Source organism: Cucurbita moschata, unplaced genomic scaffold (assembly GCF_002738365.1).
Source record: "Cucurbita moschata cultivar Rifu unplaced genomic scaffold, Cmos_1.0 Cmo_Scf00004, whole genome shotgun sequence".
Lineage (NCBI taxonomy): Eukaryota > Viridiplantae > Streptophyta > Magnoliopsida > Cucurbitales > Cucurbitaceae > Cucurbita > Cucurbita moschata.
The window spans coordinates 5460464-5477685 of record NW_019268520.1 but is presented as its reverse complement, the minus strand read 5'-3'; the positions used below and the strand labels follow the sequence as shown (position 1 = coordinate 5477685).

At 36.1% G+C, this 17222-nt stretch overlaps 5 protein-coding genes across 8 annotated transcripts; 3 read left to right on the top strand and 2 right to left on the bottom strand.

Moving 5' to 3' along the window:
* Nucleotides 1–2870: 2870 nt before the first annotated feature.
* LOC111442414 lies at nucleotides 2871–5026 on the bottom strand. The gene is made up of 3 exons (XM_023079814.1): nucleotides 4577–5026; nucleotides 3893–3997; nucleotides 2871–3370 (listed from the first exon to the last, which is right to left on the bottom strand). The coding sequence occupies exons 1-3, from the start codon at nucleotides 4895–4897 to the stop codon at nucleotides 3059–3061; spliced, it is 738 nt and encodes a 245-aa protein (XP_022935582.1). The 5' UTR covers nucleotides 4898–5026; the 3' UTR covers nucleotides 2871–3058.
* A 1249-nt stretch (nucleotides 5027–6275) lies between these two features.
* LOC111442240 (RING-H2 finger protein ATL70-like) lies at nucleotides 6276–6923 on the top strand. Its single transcript, XM_023079549.1, has one exon. The coding sequence runs from the start codon at nucleotides 6357–6359 to the stop codon at nucleotides 6855–6857; it is 501 nt and encodes a 166-aa protein (XP_022935317.1). The 5' UTR covers nucleotides 6276–6356; the 3' UTR covers nucleotides 6858–6923.
* Nucleotides 6924–7675: 752 nt separating this feature from the next.
* LOC111442332 lies at nucleotides 7676–10799 on the top strand. 2 transcript variants are annotated; one of them, XM_023079700.1, is made up of 5 exons: nucleotides 7676–8019; nucleotides 9174–9275; nucleotides 9901–10061; nucleotides 10424–10568; nucleotides 10710–10799. In XM_023079700.1, exons 1-4 carry the CDS (start codon nucleotides 7923–7925, stop codon nucleotides 10529–10531), a joined length of 468 nt encoding a protein of 155 aa, XP_022935468.1. In that variant the 5' UTR covers nucleotides 7676–7922; the 3' UTR covers nucleotides 10532–10568; nucleotides 10710–10799. The 2 variants fall into 2 exon arrangements, with proteins under 2 accessions (XP_022935468.1, XP_022935467.1); XM_023079699.1 differs by having other exon boundaries at nucleotides 10424–10784.
* Nucleotides 10800–10830: 31 nt separating this feature from the next.
* On the top strand, nucleotides 10831–12648 carry LOC111442331 (uncharacterized protein At3g28850). 3 transcript variants are annotated; one of them, XM_023079696.1, is made up of 2 exons: nucleotides 10831–11062; nucleotides 11320–12648. In XM_023079696.1, the coding sequence occupies exon 2, from the start codon at nucleotides 11458–11460 to the stop codon at nucleotides 12286–12288; it is 831 nt and encodes a 276-aa protein (XP_022935464.1). In that variant the 5' UTR covers nucleotides 10831–11062; nucleotides 11320–11457; the 3' UTR covers nucleotides 12289–12648. The 3 variants fall into 3 exon arrangements, with proteins under 3 accessions (XP_022935464.1, XP_022935466.1, XP_022935465.1); XM_023079698.1 differs by having other exon boundaries at nucleotides 10831–11078; XM_023079697.1 differs by having other exon boundaries at nucleotides 10831–11110.
* Nucleotides 12649–13383: 735 nt separating this feature from the next.
* On the bottom strand, nucleotides 13384–17184 carry LOC111442327. Its single transcript, XM_023079690.1, has 4 exons — nucleotides 16547–17184; nucleotides 15699–15854; nucleotides 14914–15600; nucleotides 13384–14769 (listed from the first exon to the last, which is right to left on the bottom strand). The coding sequence occupies exons 1-4, from the start codon at nucleotides 16880–16882 to the stop codon at nucleotides 13651–13653; spliced, it is 2298 nt and encodes a 765-aa protein (XP_022935458.1). The 5' UTR covers nucleotides 16883–17184; the 3' UTR covers nucleotides 13384–13650.
* Between the last annotated feature and the right edge of the window lie 38 nt (nucleotides 17185–17222).

Here is a 17222-nt window from a genome sequence, read left to right as displayed (position 1 = left end):
AAAATAAAAAAAAAAAAAAAAAAAAAAAAAAACTTTATAATCTCATTGTCAAATTTTTTTTTAAATATTAGTAAAAATATATTCATTTTGTGTCTTTATTAAAAATTATTATAATTATTTTATCAAATTTAATAAATTAAAAAAAAACTAATTAAAATTATGCCCTTTGCATGCATGGGGACTTTTTCTTGTAACCTAACTTAAAATCATTGGCCTAAAAAAAGGTACGGTTAAGTACCAAAGTGTTCCCTTAATTTATTTTTCCAATTAATTTAGTTTAATTATCAAAAAGATATATTTATATTGATTTTTCATTTATCTTTCACCAAAATCCACGTTCAAATTTAAATATTAAAAATCTTGGGTTTTTTTTAAAATTTTGCTCCACCTTTTTTTCCCTTTAAATTAATTTAATTATTGTCCCATTATGGTAAGCTAAAGCTCCAAATTGAAACATTTGAGTTGAGAAAATCAATAAGCTTTATTTATATATATATTTTTAAAATATCAACATATCTGAGTACCCAAAGTTGTTTTTTTGTAACATATTTTAGTATATTCCATTATTCCCTTATTACAAAGTCATAAGCAATTATAGTTTGTGTGTGTCAATTTCAATGTCTCTATGATAACACCAATATAATTTAACCCTAAATAATTATATATATATATATATATGTGTGTGTGATATTTTAAAATTTAAATTTCATATGCTTCAGTTTTCTTTATATATATATTTTATTAGTATAAAAATTTAGACCTTTTCGTCAATTTTATTAGCTAAAAATATATAAAATGAATGAAGCTACTTTGTTATCTTCCATTTCTACGTAGAAAGCTGAGACGTTTGATTTAAAGAAATACTTATAATTCGATGCTATCAAAATAAAATTAAAATTAAAATGAAAAAAAAAAAAACTAAATTAGAGAGATAAAGCTGATAAGAAACATTGATCACATCAAACCCCACATATTTATTTACATTACTTTACTTGTGATATCGATGCAACCTATTTGAACTTTTCTTATTTTTTAATTTATCTATTATTTAGGCTAACTTCCTTTTCTCGACCACGGTTAATTGGATAGAGAAAACTCCTCCATTACTACATCTTTAAGTTTATCCACACAGCTAAATTGTCGAGAAAACTAACCGTTCGTAGATATCTTCATAATATGGTATGATATTGTTCATTTTTGACATAAACGGTTCGTTATTTTATTTTATTTTTTTATTTTTTTAAGCTAATGGCCGAATTTTGTGAAACTTTATTGTAATTTGTGGCGATGTATATTTATATTAATAGTGACTAGAATGTGGATGTTAATAATAACTTATAACGAATTAACAATAGGGCTTTATAATATATTAATTAATTAATTAATTAAAATAAATATGTCTATTTTTAGTAGTGGAAGCTCCATTACCGCTTTACCTTCTTCATAAATTTATGCAACAGCAAAGCAACCAAATAACTCTCTCTCTCTCTCTCGAATGATGACGTGTATGACACGTGGCAATTTGAAAGGCACAAAGTAGGAAAAAAGAGGCCAAGTGGATGTCTATTAAGATGGCACGTATATATTATATTATATATTATATAGAATCAAAAAGGAATTTTCTCTTCCACTAGGATTTTCAGCCCACGTCATATTACCAAACTTTTTACATTAACCTACTTAATTAATAATTAATAATTAATAATTAATAATTAATAATTAATTATATTGGAATCTCTCTTTCATTAGAAAACGCAAATTAGAATCGAGTGTGAAAGGAAAATGTTTAATAATTACAAAAAGTTGGATCAAAATTATTGGTCCCTCTCTAGCTACCACTCCATCTAGATTTAATTATAAAATAAAATTAATTCCTAAAATTTTAAATTTTTATGTATTTATCATAATTTTTCATAATTATAAAGTTAATTTCTAAATATTAAAATTTACTCTAATTTATATATATAGAAAAATAAATTTATTACATCTGAAATTAAAAATTTTAAAATTTATTAAAACTTTAGACTAAAAGAATAAAACAGATTGAAAATGGCGTGTGCACCTACGTCAGCATGCATTAAAGGATTAATGAAGTTACAAATTGTGACGTGGAGTCCACGACATATGTTTTTTTTTCTTTGCCCATCTATTTTATTTATTTATTAATAAGTAATGCATGATTCGTTAACTTTCTTTCTTTTATTTTTATTTTTATTTTTTAAAATACAAATTTTATATACAATTTGTAAAGATGAGAGAGAGAGGCTTTTGCCCTTAAAACACCCATTATTTACAACCCTTTATCCCTTATGGATTCTCTTTACATTTAACTTTTTAATACAAAATTTGCTAATTATATAAATGGATAATTGTAAAGTTTTTTTTGACGTTATTAGGGTTTTGTTTATTTTTTATATATACCGACGTTTTATTAGCTCTTGAGATTATCAAGAGACGAGACAACAAAATTTTCAACGTAAGCATAACTCAAATTGGTTGAAGTATTGTTTACTTCTCTAAAAATTGGAACGAACAACTAAAAAAAGTTAGTAAGAATGATAGACAAAGAATTCCCATAAGAAAACTTCGACAAGGTAAGGCCTCACAAAGGTACCCGAAATGTCACCTTCATCAAATATGATTTGTTCGCCATTATATTAGATTGTATTTCTAATGATATTCGTGTCGTTGTTGAATTGTATAATATAAATTATCTTTTGAATTTTCTATTTTACCCTTTTTAAAAATACTTTTTTAAGTTACTCCTGAGGAACAGAGGCCCAAAAGTAGGCATTGGACCGGGCAAAGGCCCAGAATCCAAGCCATTCATTACAATGCATCAAAAACAAGTGAAAGGCAACAAACAACGGGGAGAGAAGCAATTCAACGCTATGATTTTGTATTACATTTAACCAGGAGTTCGTGATACATACAACACTAGTACCGCCCCTACTGTCACACATTTAATTGATGAAAAATGCACAAGATTTGAAAGGAATTCGTAGCACAAACCAAGTTACAAGGATGGAAATGAAATATACATTAACAAAAATATGCTTTATTGGAAGATCTTGTTATACTGACTTGTGAGAGAATCTTTGAGGTTCGAATACAGATCGACGAGTGAGTATTGCCGAAGTCTCGACACTTCATACCAAGAGTTGAAGACAGAAAGGTGCTTATCCGTGCCAGAGAACGCTAACTGTATCGCAAGACTGCAATCGACAGGACCACTATTTTTGCAGTTGTTTGTTCTGATTGCACAATCCTGATTGTTGATGCAAACAAAGGTATGGTTGTTTGAACATCGAGCACAACCATCCCTTTTCCAGAACAAGTTTTGCAGCCTGCCTTTCTCAAACTCGAGCACCTATACACCGAGAAAATTTGATGGATTTGTTACCCAATGGACTGTCATAAGTTAGTAAGCACAGACACTACTCAAAGATTAAAACTCAACATGACTTGCTATATAAATGAAGTCGGTTAGGAACCACGACTCTCCACAATAGTATGATATTGTCCACTTTCAGCATAAACTTTCATGGCTTTGCTTTTAGTTTCCCCAAAAGGTCTCATACCAATGGAGATAGTGTTCCTTACTTATTGACGCATGATCATCCTCTTAATTACCCAATGTTGGACTCCCTCCCAACAATCCTCAACAAAGCCTACCCATTCACATAAAAAAAACTACAAAATATTGAAGATTGTCATATTATGACGACCTTATTCCATAGTTTTTCAATTGCTATCTCTTACATTTCACACCAAAGGTAATTTGTTACATATGTCCATTGAATTCTTATAAACATATCACCAAGTCAGTGTAGTATTGTGTCCATGTCTTGTGCCTTCAGTTTACTTCCTACTTTCTATGTCATAAACATACCAGAGTAAAGCTGGTTACGATATGTTGTCCATCTGAGACAAAAATTGGAGGGGACCTTGCAGCATATTTCCGACCAGCAAATGCAACCATATAGCCATGTGAAGACTGAATGAAAAGAAAACAAAATCATGAGTCCACGACTGGAGTGAACGGAAAACTAGCATATTGAAGTAAAATGTTAGATTTATGTGAGCAATTAAAATCGAGCTAGCAAAGATTAATAAGTATGATATCATCTTAAAGCGGAAGAGGGAAGGGGAATATCTACTCTCTCAAACATCAACCAAAGAGTAAAACATCTTGATACCATCTTCAGTGAAGTTCTTCCTTTTTCCATATAGAGATCAACATTTGAGTTTCTTGTTCAAATTGGATCGTGCAGAAAGTCAATCAACTGATTGATTACTGATTTCCCTTAAAAAAAAAAACAATTAACAGACCAAAAAAATCCCAAATCAAATCGGCTAGCATCACGCATTCTAAGTAAGCAAAGTGATTCCATAAGGATCTGTTCTGTATGCCTCCCTATTACAAACCTATTACTCCAATCCCACAAAACCTACCGATAATTAGACAAATTCACGCACAAAACCTAGTTAGAACTACTTTCAATCTCAAACGAAGAGAAAACAGAAAATCCATAGATTCGACATCAACAAAGAACATAGAGTTCGAAAAACTAACCGGATTGAAGGAGGACACAGACGGAGTAGTGTTGACGGTGAGGAGGGAGATCTCATCAACCTTAGGTCTAAACACAGAGATCAGAGCATTTCCATTCGTAAGAGCGAGCCTGCTGTCACAAGGAGACAACTTCAATGTTTTATTGAAGACGAACTTCTGCTCCGTCGCAAAAGCAAGCCCTAAGGTGAACCCGTCGGACTTCTCAACAGTCGTGTCAATACAAGGTGAGAAAACTCGGTTGTTGTCCCTAGCTTCGACAACCACCGCCGTCACCAACAGAAGCAGCACGAAGGACAACGGTGAGAGATCGGAAATCGCCATGGTCGAATTGGAAACTAAAGCTTGGAAATGGAAATTTCTGCCAAAGAAAAACCGCCACAGAAGTTTTCAACGGGGATCGTCGGAGTCAAACTTCATTGGGAAGCAGAAAGAGATTCCCTCGTCGGGTTAACAATACAAAATGGCAAAAACGTAATATATTTTAATGTTAAATAGAATTTATTAAATAACTAAAATACCCCAAGATCATAAATGCTCCTTTGAGAACTCTATTTTTATTTATTTTATTATTATTATTTTTAATTCAATAATTACAAGAATAAGAGTCCAACCATCCACCTTAAAATAATAATTTATATATATTATGAAACCTTAATTAGTAGCCAACAACTATGTTGCAAAAAAAAAAAAAACAACAACAATTGTATATTTATTTCATATTTTAAAATTTTAATAATTCATTAAATATTTTTTAAATTAAAAAACAAAGACTAAATTTATAATTTAAAATAGGAGTAAATATGTTTGACTTTGGAGAGCTAGCATGGATTGTGACAAATGGATTTTAATTAAATTATATTGAGACTTTTTTAAAAAAATAATTAGATTAAATTAATTAAGGTTAGGAGAAAACGACCACAAAACAATATTAGTATAGGATGAATTTGGGTTTGAGTGGGGTCCACCACACGTGTATTGCCAGCTCATATCCCGAACACAGTTGACTTGGCAAACCCTGCTGTCAAATGATGCCACCTCCATGCTTACAAATAATAGCCGTTTTATTGACCCAAATATTTTTTTTAGTATAACAAATATGGTATTAAAAATCAAAACTCGACACTAAAAACAAAAATGCATGTCAGTTACCTATTTTGATAATTATTTAGTTATTACATTTAAAAATTCAATATCATTTATTTTCCTTTTAATTTTAAACCAAATTGATATTCCTCCAATTTATAAAAAGAAATAAAACAATTACATTTAATACAAAATTAAAAAAAAAAACGATAAGATCAACCCAATGTTATTATTATTTTCTCGAGAATTGTGACATGGGGACAAAAATGAAATTTATGAGTCAGTTAGAGAGGTACAAGTATTTACATTTCTAACCAATAAAATTTGATTAAATTTAATTTTTAATAAAAAAAATTATTCTATATAGTCCATATCGTCAACCTTATGAATAACACAGTATTACTTTCGTTAATTGTCAACCACGTTAGCGTTATTTTAAAATTATATAATTCTAGAAATATTTAAAAAAAATGATATAATATTTTAATAAATAAAACTATGTTTCAATGATTTAAAATTTAGAACAAACAAAAATTATATGATAATTGTGAAATTAAATTTGTCGTTATAAAAAAAAATAATAATAAAAAAATTATTGTGTGGCCCTATCCATTTATATTTCTTCCCATTCTCCATCCATGGCAGAAACCAAAAATCCCCTTCTACTTCTCACAGTCAACGCCTTTTCTCTTGCCCCATGAACAACTCCACAGGCTCCGGCGGATCAGATGCCACCGGCAACGTCGGCACTTTCCCCTACATAGTCGGAATTTCAGTCGGAGTTCTTTTCCTTCTCACAACCGTAACAATCGCCACCTATTTATGCACCAGAACCACCGTTCCGCAGCCGAATCGCCGTCGTCGGCCGGGGGAACGGCGGGATGCCATCGTCGATTTCGGACCGGGGCTCGAAGATGAGGCCATTAATGAATATCCGAAGATTCTGTACTCGGAAAAGAAATTGGAGGGAAAATTGGAGTCCGCCGCCGCGAGCGGTTGTTCGATTTGTTTGGGGGACTATAAAAACGAGGATGTTCTGCGGTTGTTGCCGGATTGTGGTCATATGTTTCACAGCGGCTGTATCGATCCGTGGTTAAGGCTGAACCCTAGCTGCCCTGTTTGCAGAACTTCCCCGGTGCCGACGCCGCTTTCGACCCCTCTGGCGGAGGTGGTTCCGTTGGCCAACGGAAGGAGTTGAAAAATCTGACCTGTAAATAAATATATATATATATATATATTCGGTAGCAATACTTTTAATTGTAATAATTTTATATTTTAGGGTTAGCCAAATTGTAAATTTAAAGGTTTTTCATAAAAATCCCCTCCCATCAACACAAACTTAATTTAATTATTAAAAGTATCGTGTTACTTTAAAAGAAATCGAAAACATAAAATTTACTAAAAATGTCGGAACAAAATCAATCGATAGGATCCACCATCAATTCAGGAATGTCTGACACATAAAAGATCAATCCAATTCACTTCTTAAACAAATTGTCGTGATTCTCACCGCTTTCTTGTTCGTTTCTCACCATGTTTCTAGATAGTCATCTTTTGTACTCTTTGTCACTTGGTCCTGCCAATGTTTCGTTGTTGGATTCTGTAACGTGTATATTTTGCTTATTTAGATCCTCGAATGTTGAGTGAACGCTTTTTTACATTAACCTTTGGTTATAAAGGGTTTATCATACCTTCTATTCACAGAGGGAGTATTTAAAATCTCGAAGAGTTGACCGGGGCAATTCATAGATAGAGCATGGCTTGCCAAAAGTTAATATATTTTAAATCACTAATAAAATACATTTTAGATTATAATTAATTAAATGAATTAAATTTAAATTGTTATTAATTAAGTAGAAATTATATAAATTCCATAAAATATAATTGAAGTTGGAAGACTTGATTTTCAATTCTTTAAGTGACTTTTCATATGTTTTTAAAATTTATTTTTTCAGTTCATTACTTTTAGAAAGTTGACTAAATTAATAAAAATAATTTTATAAATTTAATTTAACAAACAGCTTGCTTGGCTTCTTCTCAACTTCTTTTCATTTCTTTTAGGAACTTTTCTCTTCATCCCATCTGCCGATCCCCGACGAAGAAGGGATTCTTCTCACTCGCCAATGGAAAGCGTATCTTGCAGTGTTTTTCATTCCACTCCACTGAAATCCCCGTTTTTCTCGCAACCTCAGAGCTTCATTATTAGAAATTTTGAAGGTTTTCTTCAAATTTCTTGTTACAGAGTTCGAGAAAGAGCAATTCCATGGAACTCACTTCTCTGATGAAGCTGATTCTCACATTGCTTCTCTGGTTGTGTTTCGTTTTACAATTCTCCTTCGCCACTCGAGTCCAACTCTGCGGTTTGTGCTTTCTGATTCCAATGCTTGTACTCCGATTCTTTGATGTTTGAAGGACTTTGATCATTTTCGAGAATTTTTGCGTTTCTTTCTGAATTTAGGTTTTGTGCGTTCGATTAAATAAGGTTCTGACTCTGAATTTGAATGCTTATAAGTCAATGTCACTGTACTGTTGAATACTTTTTGTTTTTTGATCTCTTATTTTAAACATTGTTTCTTACATCATAGTTGTATTTCTGGTACTGTTTGGGACTGTTCATCATTATTCTAGAGCTTCAGTTTGATGTGTTTGAAGGTGAATAGTGATGAACTGATGGTGGATATGTTAGATAATTAGATTGTGAACTAATGGTTAGGATCCACTTCCAACAATATGCTTATGGCCCCCACCTCACTAATAACTTAAGAGCTTTGACCCTAAAAACTTGTAAATCCAAACATCTCACAACCTTTTGCACACCGCTAGCACATATTGTCCTCTTTTTTGGACTTTCCCTTTTGGGCTTCCCCTCAAGATTTTTATCCCCTCAAAGTTTTTAAAGGGGGAAACCTTGAAGAATGCTTTGTTCTCTTTCCCAACGGATATGGATATGCAATCCACCTCCCTTCGGGGTCTAGCATTCTCGCTAGCACTCGTTTTCCTCTCCAATCCAATCGATGTCATTTTTCTTTCCAATCGATGTGGGATCTCACAATCCACCCTCTTCAGGTCCAACGTCATCGCTGGCACACCGCCCGATGTTTGGCTCTGATACTATTTTGTTATAGCCCAAGCCCACTGCTAGCCGATATTGTTCTATTCAGGCTTTCCCTTTTGGGCTTCCCCTCAAGGTTTTTTAAAACGCCGTTAGGGAGAGATTTCTACATCCTTATAAAAAATGTTTCTTTCTCCTCCCCAACCTACGTGGGATCTCATAATCCACCTCCCTTCAGGGCCTAACATCCTCGTTGGCACTTGTTCCCCTCTCCAATCCAATCGATGTTGTTCTCCTCTTCAATCGACGTGGGATCTCACACTTTATCACCAGCATGGCGGCACCCATTGGTGTCTATTGAAGTCTGCCTTTTGTTCTTTAGTTTGATTGAACTTTGCTGTAATGGAATGCCATTTTGTGTTGATATACATATAATTGATATCTATTCTTCCACTGATGCAGATGAGACAGCTAAGTATGATATCATGGTGAAAGGAGTTCAGATATCTCCCAGCCCCATAGTTAGGGGTCGCCCAATAAATATGACCTTCAATCTAATTATAGGTACTCCTAAATTACCTGAAGATTCAATAATACAATCACTGAACTTCTTTTCCTAGTTACAGGTCTTACATCTGCTTTAACAATTTCTATTCATGAGGACTAACTACCTTCCGTTTCTTCTATGGAGAATAATGAGTTCATGAGTTAGATTGAGGTTACTTTATAAACTTGGGCTAAACTATCATTCAAAGGTGAACATTGAACACACATTGAGTCAATCATGTATGTTTAGTTAGCTATTTTCTAGTATAAGGAGTTGAGAATCTCACTAATGAGCAGCTGGATCTTTAAATGGTCATAAACTTGCGTTGGTGTTTCCATTTGGACCGATTATGAGGTTCAGCTAAAAGATGACAAATTGTTTGAAAGTTGACTTTGCTTAGCACTGTTACCCTTCAGATTCGCCATCTTTTTATGAATAAGCAGGATTAGAGGATACTTCTCTATCACTTTTGTTTTACTTCTAATTATCAACTGCCGTCCAATCTTTATTTATCCCTTGAGAGATAAAGGTGTACCACCTTCCCTTCCTCTGTAGACAACCGTGCCTTACTACTCGTATATTATCCTTTGACACTTGGTTCGAACTTCAGCTAATGACAATAACCTTGTACACATGGCACAGGTAAGCCAATCCTTGCAGGAAAAATGGTTGTTGACATTTCATATTTTGGGTGGCACATGTATAGGGACAGCCACGACATTTGTGTTGAGACGTCCTGCCCTTACTCGTTTGGTGATTTTGCACTCGCTCCATTGCAAACGCCTCTGGCATTCTTTTTACCGGTAAGTTACTACTCATTTCATGTTTACCACTTGTGTTTGTATTTTTCTTGTAGTTTCTGGTTTTTTTTTTCCTAAAATAAGTTAAAAGGAACAAGGTTTTATCGTGCCTCAATTGATCTAGTAAAGTCAATTGTCGTCTTCAAAGGATACGTGCTCTACCTTCCATTTTCTACTTCAGAGCTCCAACTCCCAGTTATAGAAAAAAAAAAAGAGGCTTTCTCATCTGAAGAGGTTCATGATGACCTTATTATCCAAAGGAACTCGGATTGATCGGGACGAAAAATCTTAGATATATACACACAATCATTGATTTCTTTTTCTTTTAATTATCATGCACTCTAACTATTTCCTTTTCCTTGCAGGGTTCATATCATATGCAGATAACCGTTGTTGATGGAGATGATAACAAACTTGCATGCTTTGGCTTTGATTATGAATTGGTGATTGCATCACTGTTTGGAGATAGCTAAGAGCTTTTATTTACTGATTATTCAGCAACTGATCTTTGTATATATGAACCCTTCTAGAGCTTTGGCACTTTTAGATCTTTGTTTGTTCCATGGGCAGACAACTTTGTACTGATCATTTGAAGAACTTATTCACGAGAATGAGTAGTGAAAATCACACAGATTACTTTGTTCTTTGTAGATATAAAGTGGAAAGAGAAACAATGGAGTACCTCGCTCCGCACGACATTAAATTAAAATAAGTTTTACTATTTGAGGAAAGATTCAACATTTATATTTATTCTTGTTTTAATGTGATCATTGATGTAAAGAAGTTTCTTCCTATAGATGTTTGAATTCTTGAACTTGATATTGATACACTTTTTATCATTGATGTAAAGAAGTTTCTTCCCATAAAAAGTATTGTTCTTCACTGAGCTGAGGATTACAAGACAGTACGGTAGAACCGATGGGAGAGGGACTTTGAACAGTATAGGCATGCATTTGTCCCCCCGATGAATCATGAAGCTTGTCGAAAGAGCGAAAGCACAGAAGGTTTGTTTAGCCTCTGGTATTCACTCTTTTCACTTTGCTGCTTTTCTCGTGAGTATGCCTAATAGGTGGGGTCTGGTTCTTTCTTCTTATTTGATTAGTTCATACCATGGTTGATGGACCATTGTTGGTGATGGGTCAAGTGTGAGTTAGACAGAGTTGCCTCTCTAAACAATGGCAACCCATGTCCCACGCTAAAGTCATAAATTTAGGCTGAACTCTGAAAGCAAACTAACAGCTTTTTTTTTCTTTTCTTCCAGACTCGACTTTCTAGCTATTGGAATCCAGAAGTGAAATGTGAGTTCAGATCTTTCTTCTATCTTTCCTGATAATAAGATGTCAAATATCACCCAACTTCTATTTAATGATGTGATAACAAGAAGAAATAGATCAAGGAAATGAAAGGAAGGCTGCTGAAGAAGATGAAGTTCTTTCCTTCCATTAACTCCTTAAAACAAGACCTCTCTCTTCTGTCAGGCCCCACTGAAAACCCTTGTAGCCAAATATGTGAAACCCCACCAGTAGTAGAATGTAGCATCATATCCCAACATTTTAGAGATCCAAGTGAACTCGAAATTAGTGTCAGCGACCGAAACCATCCCGATCCCTTCATAAGGTCCGAAAAAATATTGGCTACCAAACATGATTTGGAGGCTCCATGCTTATCAGACATGACTACCATGGAAACAAATGGTGGGCTCCTAGTGAAAGTGGACAATCATCAAGAACATTCATCTTTATTAGACTTTGAAGAAAGGTGTCCACCAGGAGGAAGCAAATCCATTATATTTTACTCGACAAGCTTGGGATGTATTAGGAAAACATTTGAAGAATGCAATGGTATTCGGTTCCTACTCGAAAGTTTCAAAGTGTTGTTCTTCGAGAGAGATGTATCAAAGCACTTGGAATTCAGGGAGGAGCTATGGGAAGTCTTGGGGAGCAGGCTGATCCCCCCGCGGCTTTTTATTAAGGGAAGGTACATTGGAGGAGCGGATGAAGTGATTGGCCTGCATGAGCAAGGAAAACTAAGGAAACTGCTGGAAGGCATACCACTGGACTTGGCAAATTCATCTTGCTCTTGCTGTGCAAACACCAGGTTTCTGGTGTGCCCATGCTGCAATGGCAGTCGCAAGGTTCTTAAAGAAGACAACGACGACAACAACTCGTGGTATAATAGATGCACTGATTGCAATGAGAATGGGTTAGCCAAATGCCCCTTTTGCTGCTGAAAACACTACAATCTTCCCCATGTAACATCACTCACTGTCTACTTCTATGTAAGTCCATATCTTCTCTCTTAGAATTTTCCGTTCATTAGCTAGCTTTTAGAACTCGCTGGCCGTGCTTTGTTCGAATTCTTGACTGCCAATATAGTGTTTATGTAGTTCTTGGCTATGCACTTTCCTAGTAGACCATATGTAAACTTAGAATTTCTAGCTACCAAAGCCACATTTTTTTAACTTTCTTTTCCTCCAACTTACTTGTGGATGTTTCAATGGAGAATTTCAAATAGCAGCAAAAACAGGATCATCCAAATAATTGAATATTTGTATCAAACTGATTGAGAATGATGATGGGCAGAGGAAGACAGCACATGGCTGCTTTGATAAAAGCCTAGAAAAAGGCCATTGATTGATTGATATCAAAAGTTGGGAAGAGAAGTGTTGGGATTACAAGCACTTTATGTTAAAAGGGAAAAAGACAGCTTTTTTTCATTGTTTTTCTTTCTTTCTTTTACCCTCCTCTCCCCTTTAGGATTGGCAAGAAAAAAGAAAACTGGGGAATGGGGAAAAAAGTACCATCAATCTTGCAGGTCAAATAGATTAAAAGCTCAATTACCAACCCTATTAGCCACTGATTAAGAAAGAACTGATATTAAATTATGAGTTTGATATCAATCTCCCTTTATGTCAAAATGAGTATGAGAAATGGTTGGATATAAGATTATGAGTTTGATTTGAAAAGTAATATTAAAACCAAAATAGGGAACTGTTTGAGAACTGCTGCTAAACATTGCCTCCCACTATGATTATTCCTCGTCATTTGGAGAAGCATAATAATTGTGGTGAGAGAAAAATAGAACTAAAACAAGTTGGAGAGGCTAAATATAGTTTGATAATGCACTAGAAAAGCCCAACACCTCAACATAGCCTCCACCGGCCTTTACTACCAGCTTTGCTGTTAGGATACCACAAATGATAATGGAGCAACAAACAAGTGTGATAAACTTATGAACCACAATTCAACAGAGCATAATATCTCATCCTCAACCACATCATGAACAGGGAATTGAAACCAGAAAAGGAAAGCAGGAGCAAGAGAGCTGATGTGATAATTCACAGGAAGATTACTCATTTATGTCCAAAAGTAAGGTCTATGTCCATGGAAGATGATCAGACAAATTATAGGGAGATTAGATACCAAAAAGCAAGCAAAAAACACACAGACAGTTGCTCTTGACATTGCTGCTGCTACTGCTGCATACCTATACTATACTGCATGTCCATTCCCTCCTCTTTGTTAAGCTCTCAGTCACTTGCAAAAGGAAAACTAGTTAGATTAACCGACAATTCTACAATTAACATTTAAGCTTATGATGTAGCAGCAATGTCTGCTAGTAGTGTGGCATCGGGACTTTGTGGCATAGCGTTTGGATCTTCTGAGGTGTGAGAGGAGTCAGGTGAAGGTTGCAAAATCTGGGTGTAGTTCAGTTCGATCTGTAATCGGTGGTGAAGTGGGGTTGATGCCATTAGACCCTTTTTGATATCGGCTTGCAGTTCCCGAATCGGGATAGCAGCCAAGAAGCTCTTGATGTATTCTTTACAGGATTCCTTCCCACGACACAAGACTTCATCTTTCTCCTTCATTGGTTCTTCAGGCTGTGAGGCTACGTTCTCTAGTGTCAAGCTCTCTTCCTTTCCGCTGGCCTGTTGTTCCTTGGCCTCAACTATTTCTGCAACTGTCTGCTGATCGTTGGAAGTCTTTTCGCCAGCTGACTGGTTAGTGTCGGGCATTTTACAGATTGTAGTGTTGTTGTCAAATTTCAAGATGTAGGCCTGATTGCATCCTTCATACAGCCTCTCCCCTAACGTGTCGATGATATAGTACGCGTCAGATTCGACCTTAAGAATAAAGAAATGGTCGTTCCAACTGACAACATAAACCTGTGGTTCACTGTCGTCTGGGCAATCTGTCACAGTACGGCTAATCTCATCCCATATGTTATCAAAGGACATGGCACCATGCAAAAATTCGAATCTCGCCTCATTTATTCCTTCTGGATGGAAAAAGCCAATGAAGGACTTCCTCTGAACCACAGACAGCGGTCGGATTTTGGCTTGAATGACCGTATCTAGATCAAAATGCTTGTCGGGGAATCGTTCCCGATATATTTCATTTTCACAGAGTTTCCTCCACTCTAACGAGCCATCTCTGATCAAACTATCAAATTGAGATTTTATAGGCATGAGATTTTGGCTGTTGTGGAACCAATCAGCAATAACAGCTACAAGAGCAGTGCATGCACTTTCACCCGCTGCCCGCTCGCTACGTTGATCGATAGAAGCAAAGAAGACCTGTGTTTGTAGCTTCATATGTCCATCACGGCTTACAATTTCCTTCTGCTCCCAAGTGCCAATTGCAAAATTATCATCCCCAAATTCAGAAACCGATGATCGATTCGCAGTTGAATCCTCCTCTGTCTTTTGCCACTGCAATAACCAACTTTAACTTAGCAAGAATTGTAGAAAAGAAACAGACTGTCGAGATATCAACTAAAAGCTTGGTGGACATTCCTCATTATCATTAACTACAACGACACGTTCATAATCTGTATATGATTGCAGAAATCTTACCCCAAGACCAAGAGATTCATCAGAGCTGAGCTGCCTTCGATCATGATCAATGTCGTCACCACCTTCTTCGCCATAGGCCTTCTTCAACAATGGCTCTCCTTTTGCCTTGGGAGATCTAAAACTTAGTTTTCTCTTCCTCCATGGCAACAGGCCACGCTTTGAACTCTGTGGCAAAGGTTGCTCAGAGGCTGATGCAGTTGAATCCTCCATGCTCGAGCAGCCCACATCTGATTTTCGATTACTATAGTAAACTAAATTTTCGTCACCGCCATTGATCTTCATATCAGAGTAATGTGATCCTCCAGCATAATTTGCATAGGCCAGAGTGCCATAACTAAAGGACTTCCTTATGTTAGTATCCTCCTTCCCTTCATCTGTTTCCCCTTCCTCAATGTCATCAAAGGAATCAGAGTCAAACGGGTAGCAAGACTCACCATCCTCACTCTTGGCAGAACACCTCCCCTCACTGCCCTCTTCTTCATGGCAAGCCTTTTTTGCCTTCCGGGTCGACACAAACTCCGTAAAAATCTTTACTTTCCTGAGACCAGCTTTAAGAGCAGAGAGCTCATCTTTTTCTGCTGGGACATTATCTCCTGACCAGGGTGGAGATGGAGCCAGGGCTACCGATCTCTGTACAGGCTGTGATACAACTTGAGCAGTTCTTAGCTCCAATAAGTTCAGCGATATCTGTACGATCCACCATAAGAACAAAGCATGTGAGATAACAACAATTTGAATTGGGGGAAATAGCATCAAATATTTTGAGGAAACAGGAGGATACGAACCCAGAGAACATGACTGGTCTCAGTAGCATTTGTGGATGGATTAAGGGGTATCGTCAATTCGAGCTCTTTTTGTTCAGCCACAGAAACATATTCAGACAGATTAAGAGATGCTGATCCAACAACCTGAACTTTGTTTTTCGACCCTCGATTTAAGCCCTGAGTAGGGAGGGAAAGAAAACGAAGGTTCAGGTTCAGGTTCAGGTTCAGGTTCAGGTTAAGTTCAAGTTCAAGTTCACTATCGACCATTACTGATAATTACTCACAGCAAAGACAGAGAACAGGAATTCATCAAGTTCATCCATATAAATCTCATGTCAAGGACAAAATCAAACAACAACAGCAAAGAAACATTGTCATCCATAAGATCCTGACAAATCTACTAGAAACCCACTATTTGCCTCATTTTCAGCATAAAACATTCAAAAGAGTAGAAAGAAACAAAATCCAGAAACTCACAAAATCACAAGTTACAAAGGTCAACTCCCTTGATGAATTCAACTGCCCTTTAGAAAGAACCATATCTTAGTTTCAGACTCTCAGCTAAAGCCTCTTGAAAGGCCATAGAAAAGATTAGAATTCTACATAAAAGAACTGAGAGCTCGCAAACTATCTGAAATGGCGAAAGATCACCCATTATTGCTTCCATTCAGTACAAATCTGAAGGAAGAAAATACCCAAAAAGTGAAAATTATAATCGCAAGAAAAGGAAAAACCAGTCTGATAGGAAAAGCTAAAAGATGAATAGTCAAAATCCAGAAAAACCCAATGCCGTGAACCACAAAAAGTAGCCAAAGATCGAATCGAGGACAACAAACAACAAAAAGACCCAAACTCAAACTCAAACTCACATTGAAGGCAGAGAAAACGATCTCCCATGGATGAAACACATTCTCCTTGTAAGCAGAGAAAGTACAAACGCTCTGAAACTCTTCATCCCACTGAGCGACGCCGTTCTGATCCAACCCATCGGCCTCCTTGGTGTAATTTCTCTTCACCGCCGTTCTCCTCAATGGACTCAAAGCCATTTTCGGGCCCTTCCATTTGACCTCGACCGTCAATTTATCAACCCCCTTTCCATCTCGCGGCGGATCAAGCCCTTCGAGTCTCTTCACCGCAAGCCTCACCTCATACTTCCTCGAAACAAGCGGCGGCCATGGCCGCCACTTCATCATCTTCACTACCATCGGTTAATGCAAGAGAAGAAAAGAACCTAATCCTATTGAACCCCCAACAGAAAAACAACAAAAAGGGGGCACCGAGAATTAGAGGGAAATTCAACCCCAGAATCTTCCAAGAAACAATTAACGAAACCCCTGATCAAACAACGCAAATCCGGGGAAAAAGAAATTGTGGGTTTGTGATTATAAGAAGAAAGCGTAAAGAAATTGAGAGAAAGATTGTGGAATACTATGCCGTTGGGTTTGGCTTTGAGATGAAATTAGAGAGACAGAGACAAAGGTAGGGAAGACGGGCAGTGGAAGTCATTTTATGGGGAAAGAGATAGAAGGACAGAGAGATTTATTA

Bases quoted from the DNA above. Each gene is read 5' to 3' on its own strand.
- LOC111442332 (XM_023079700.1), top strand. From the start codon at position 7,923: ATGGAACTCACTTCTCTGATGAAGCTGATTCTCACATTGCTTCTCTGG. The intron at 8,020-9,173 runs GTTTGTGCTTTC...CCACTGATGCAG, and splicing joins CACTCGAGTCCAACTCTGCG to ATGAGACAGCTAAGTATGAT. The intron at 9,276-9,900 runs GTACTCCTAAAT...CACATGGCACAG, and splicing joins GACCTTCAATCTAATTATAG to GTAAGCCAATCCTTGCAGGA.
- LOC111442240 (XM_023079549.1), top strand. From the start codon at position 6,357: ATGAACAACTCCACAGGCTCCGGCGGATCAGATGCCACCGGCAACGTC.
- LOC111442327 (XM_023079690.1), bottom strand. From the start codon at position 16,882: ATGGTAGTGAAGATGATGAAGTGGCGGCCATGGCCGCCGCTTGTTTCG. The intron at 15,855-16,546 runs GTGAGTTTGAGT...CTCCCTACTCAG, and splicing joins TCGTTTTCTCTGCCTTCAAT to GGCTTAAATCGAGGGTCGAA. The intron at 14,770-14,913 runs GTAAGATTTCTG...TGGTTATTGCAG, and splicing joins ATGAATCTCTTGGTCTTGGG to TGGCAAAAGACAGAGGAGGA.
- LOC111442414 (XM_023079814.1), bottom strand. From the start codon at position 4,897: ATGGCGATTTCCGATCTCTCACCGTTGTCCTTCGTGCTGCTTCTGTTG. The intron at 3,998-4,576 runs GTTAGTTTTTCG...CTTTTCATTCAG, and splicing joins CTGTGTCCTCCTTCAATCCG to TCTTCACATGGCTATATGGT. The intron at 3,371-3,892 runs GTATGTTTATGA...CTCGGTGTATAG, and splicing joins TCGTAACCAGCTTTACTCTG to GTGCTCGAGTTTGAGAAAGG.
- LOC111442331 (XM_023079696.1), top strand. From the start codon at position 11,458: ATGAAAGGAAGGCTGCTGAAGAAGATGAAGTTCTTTCCTTCCATTAAC.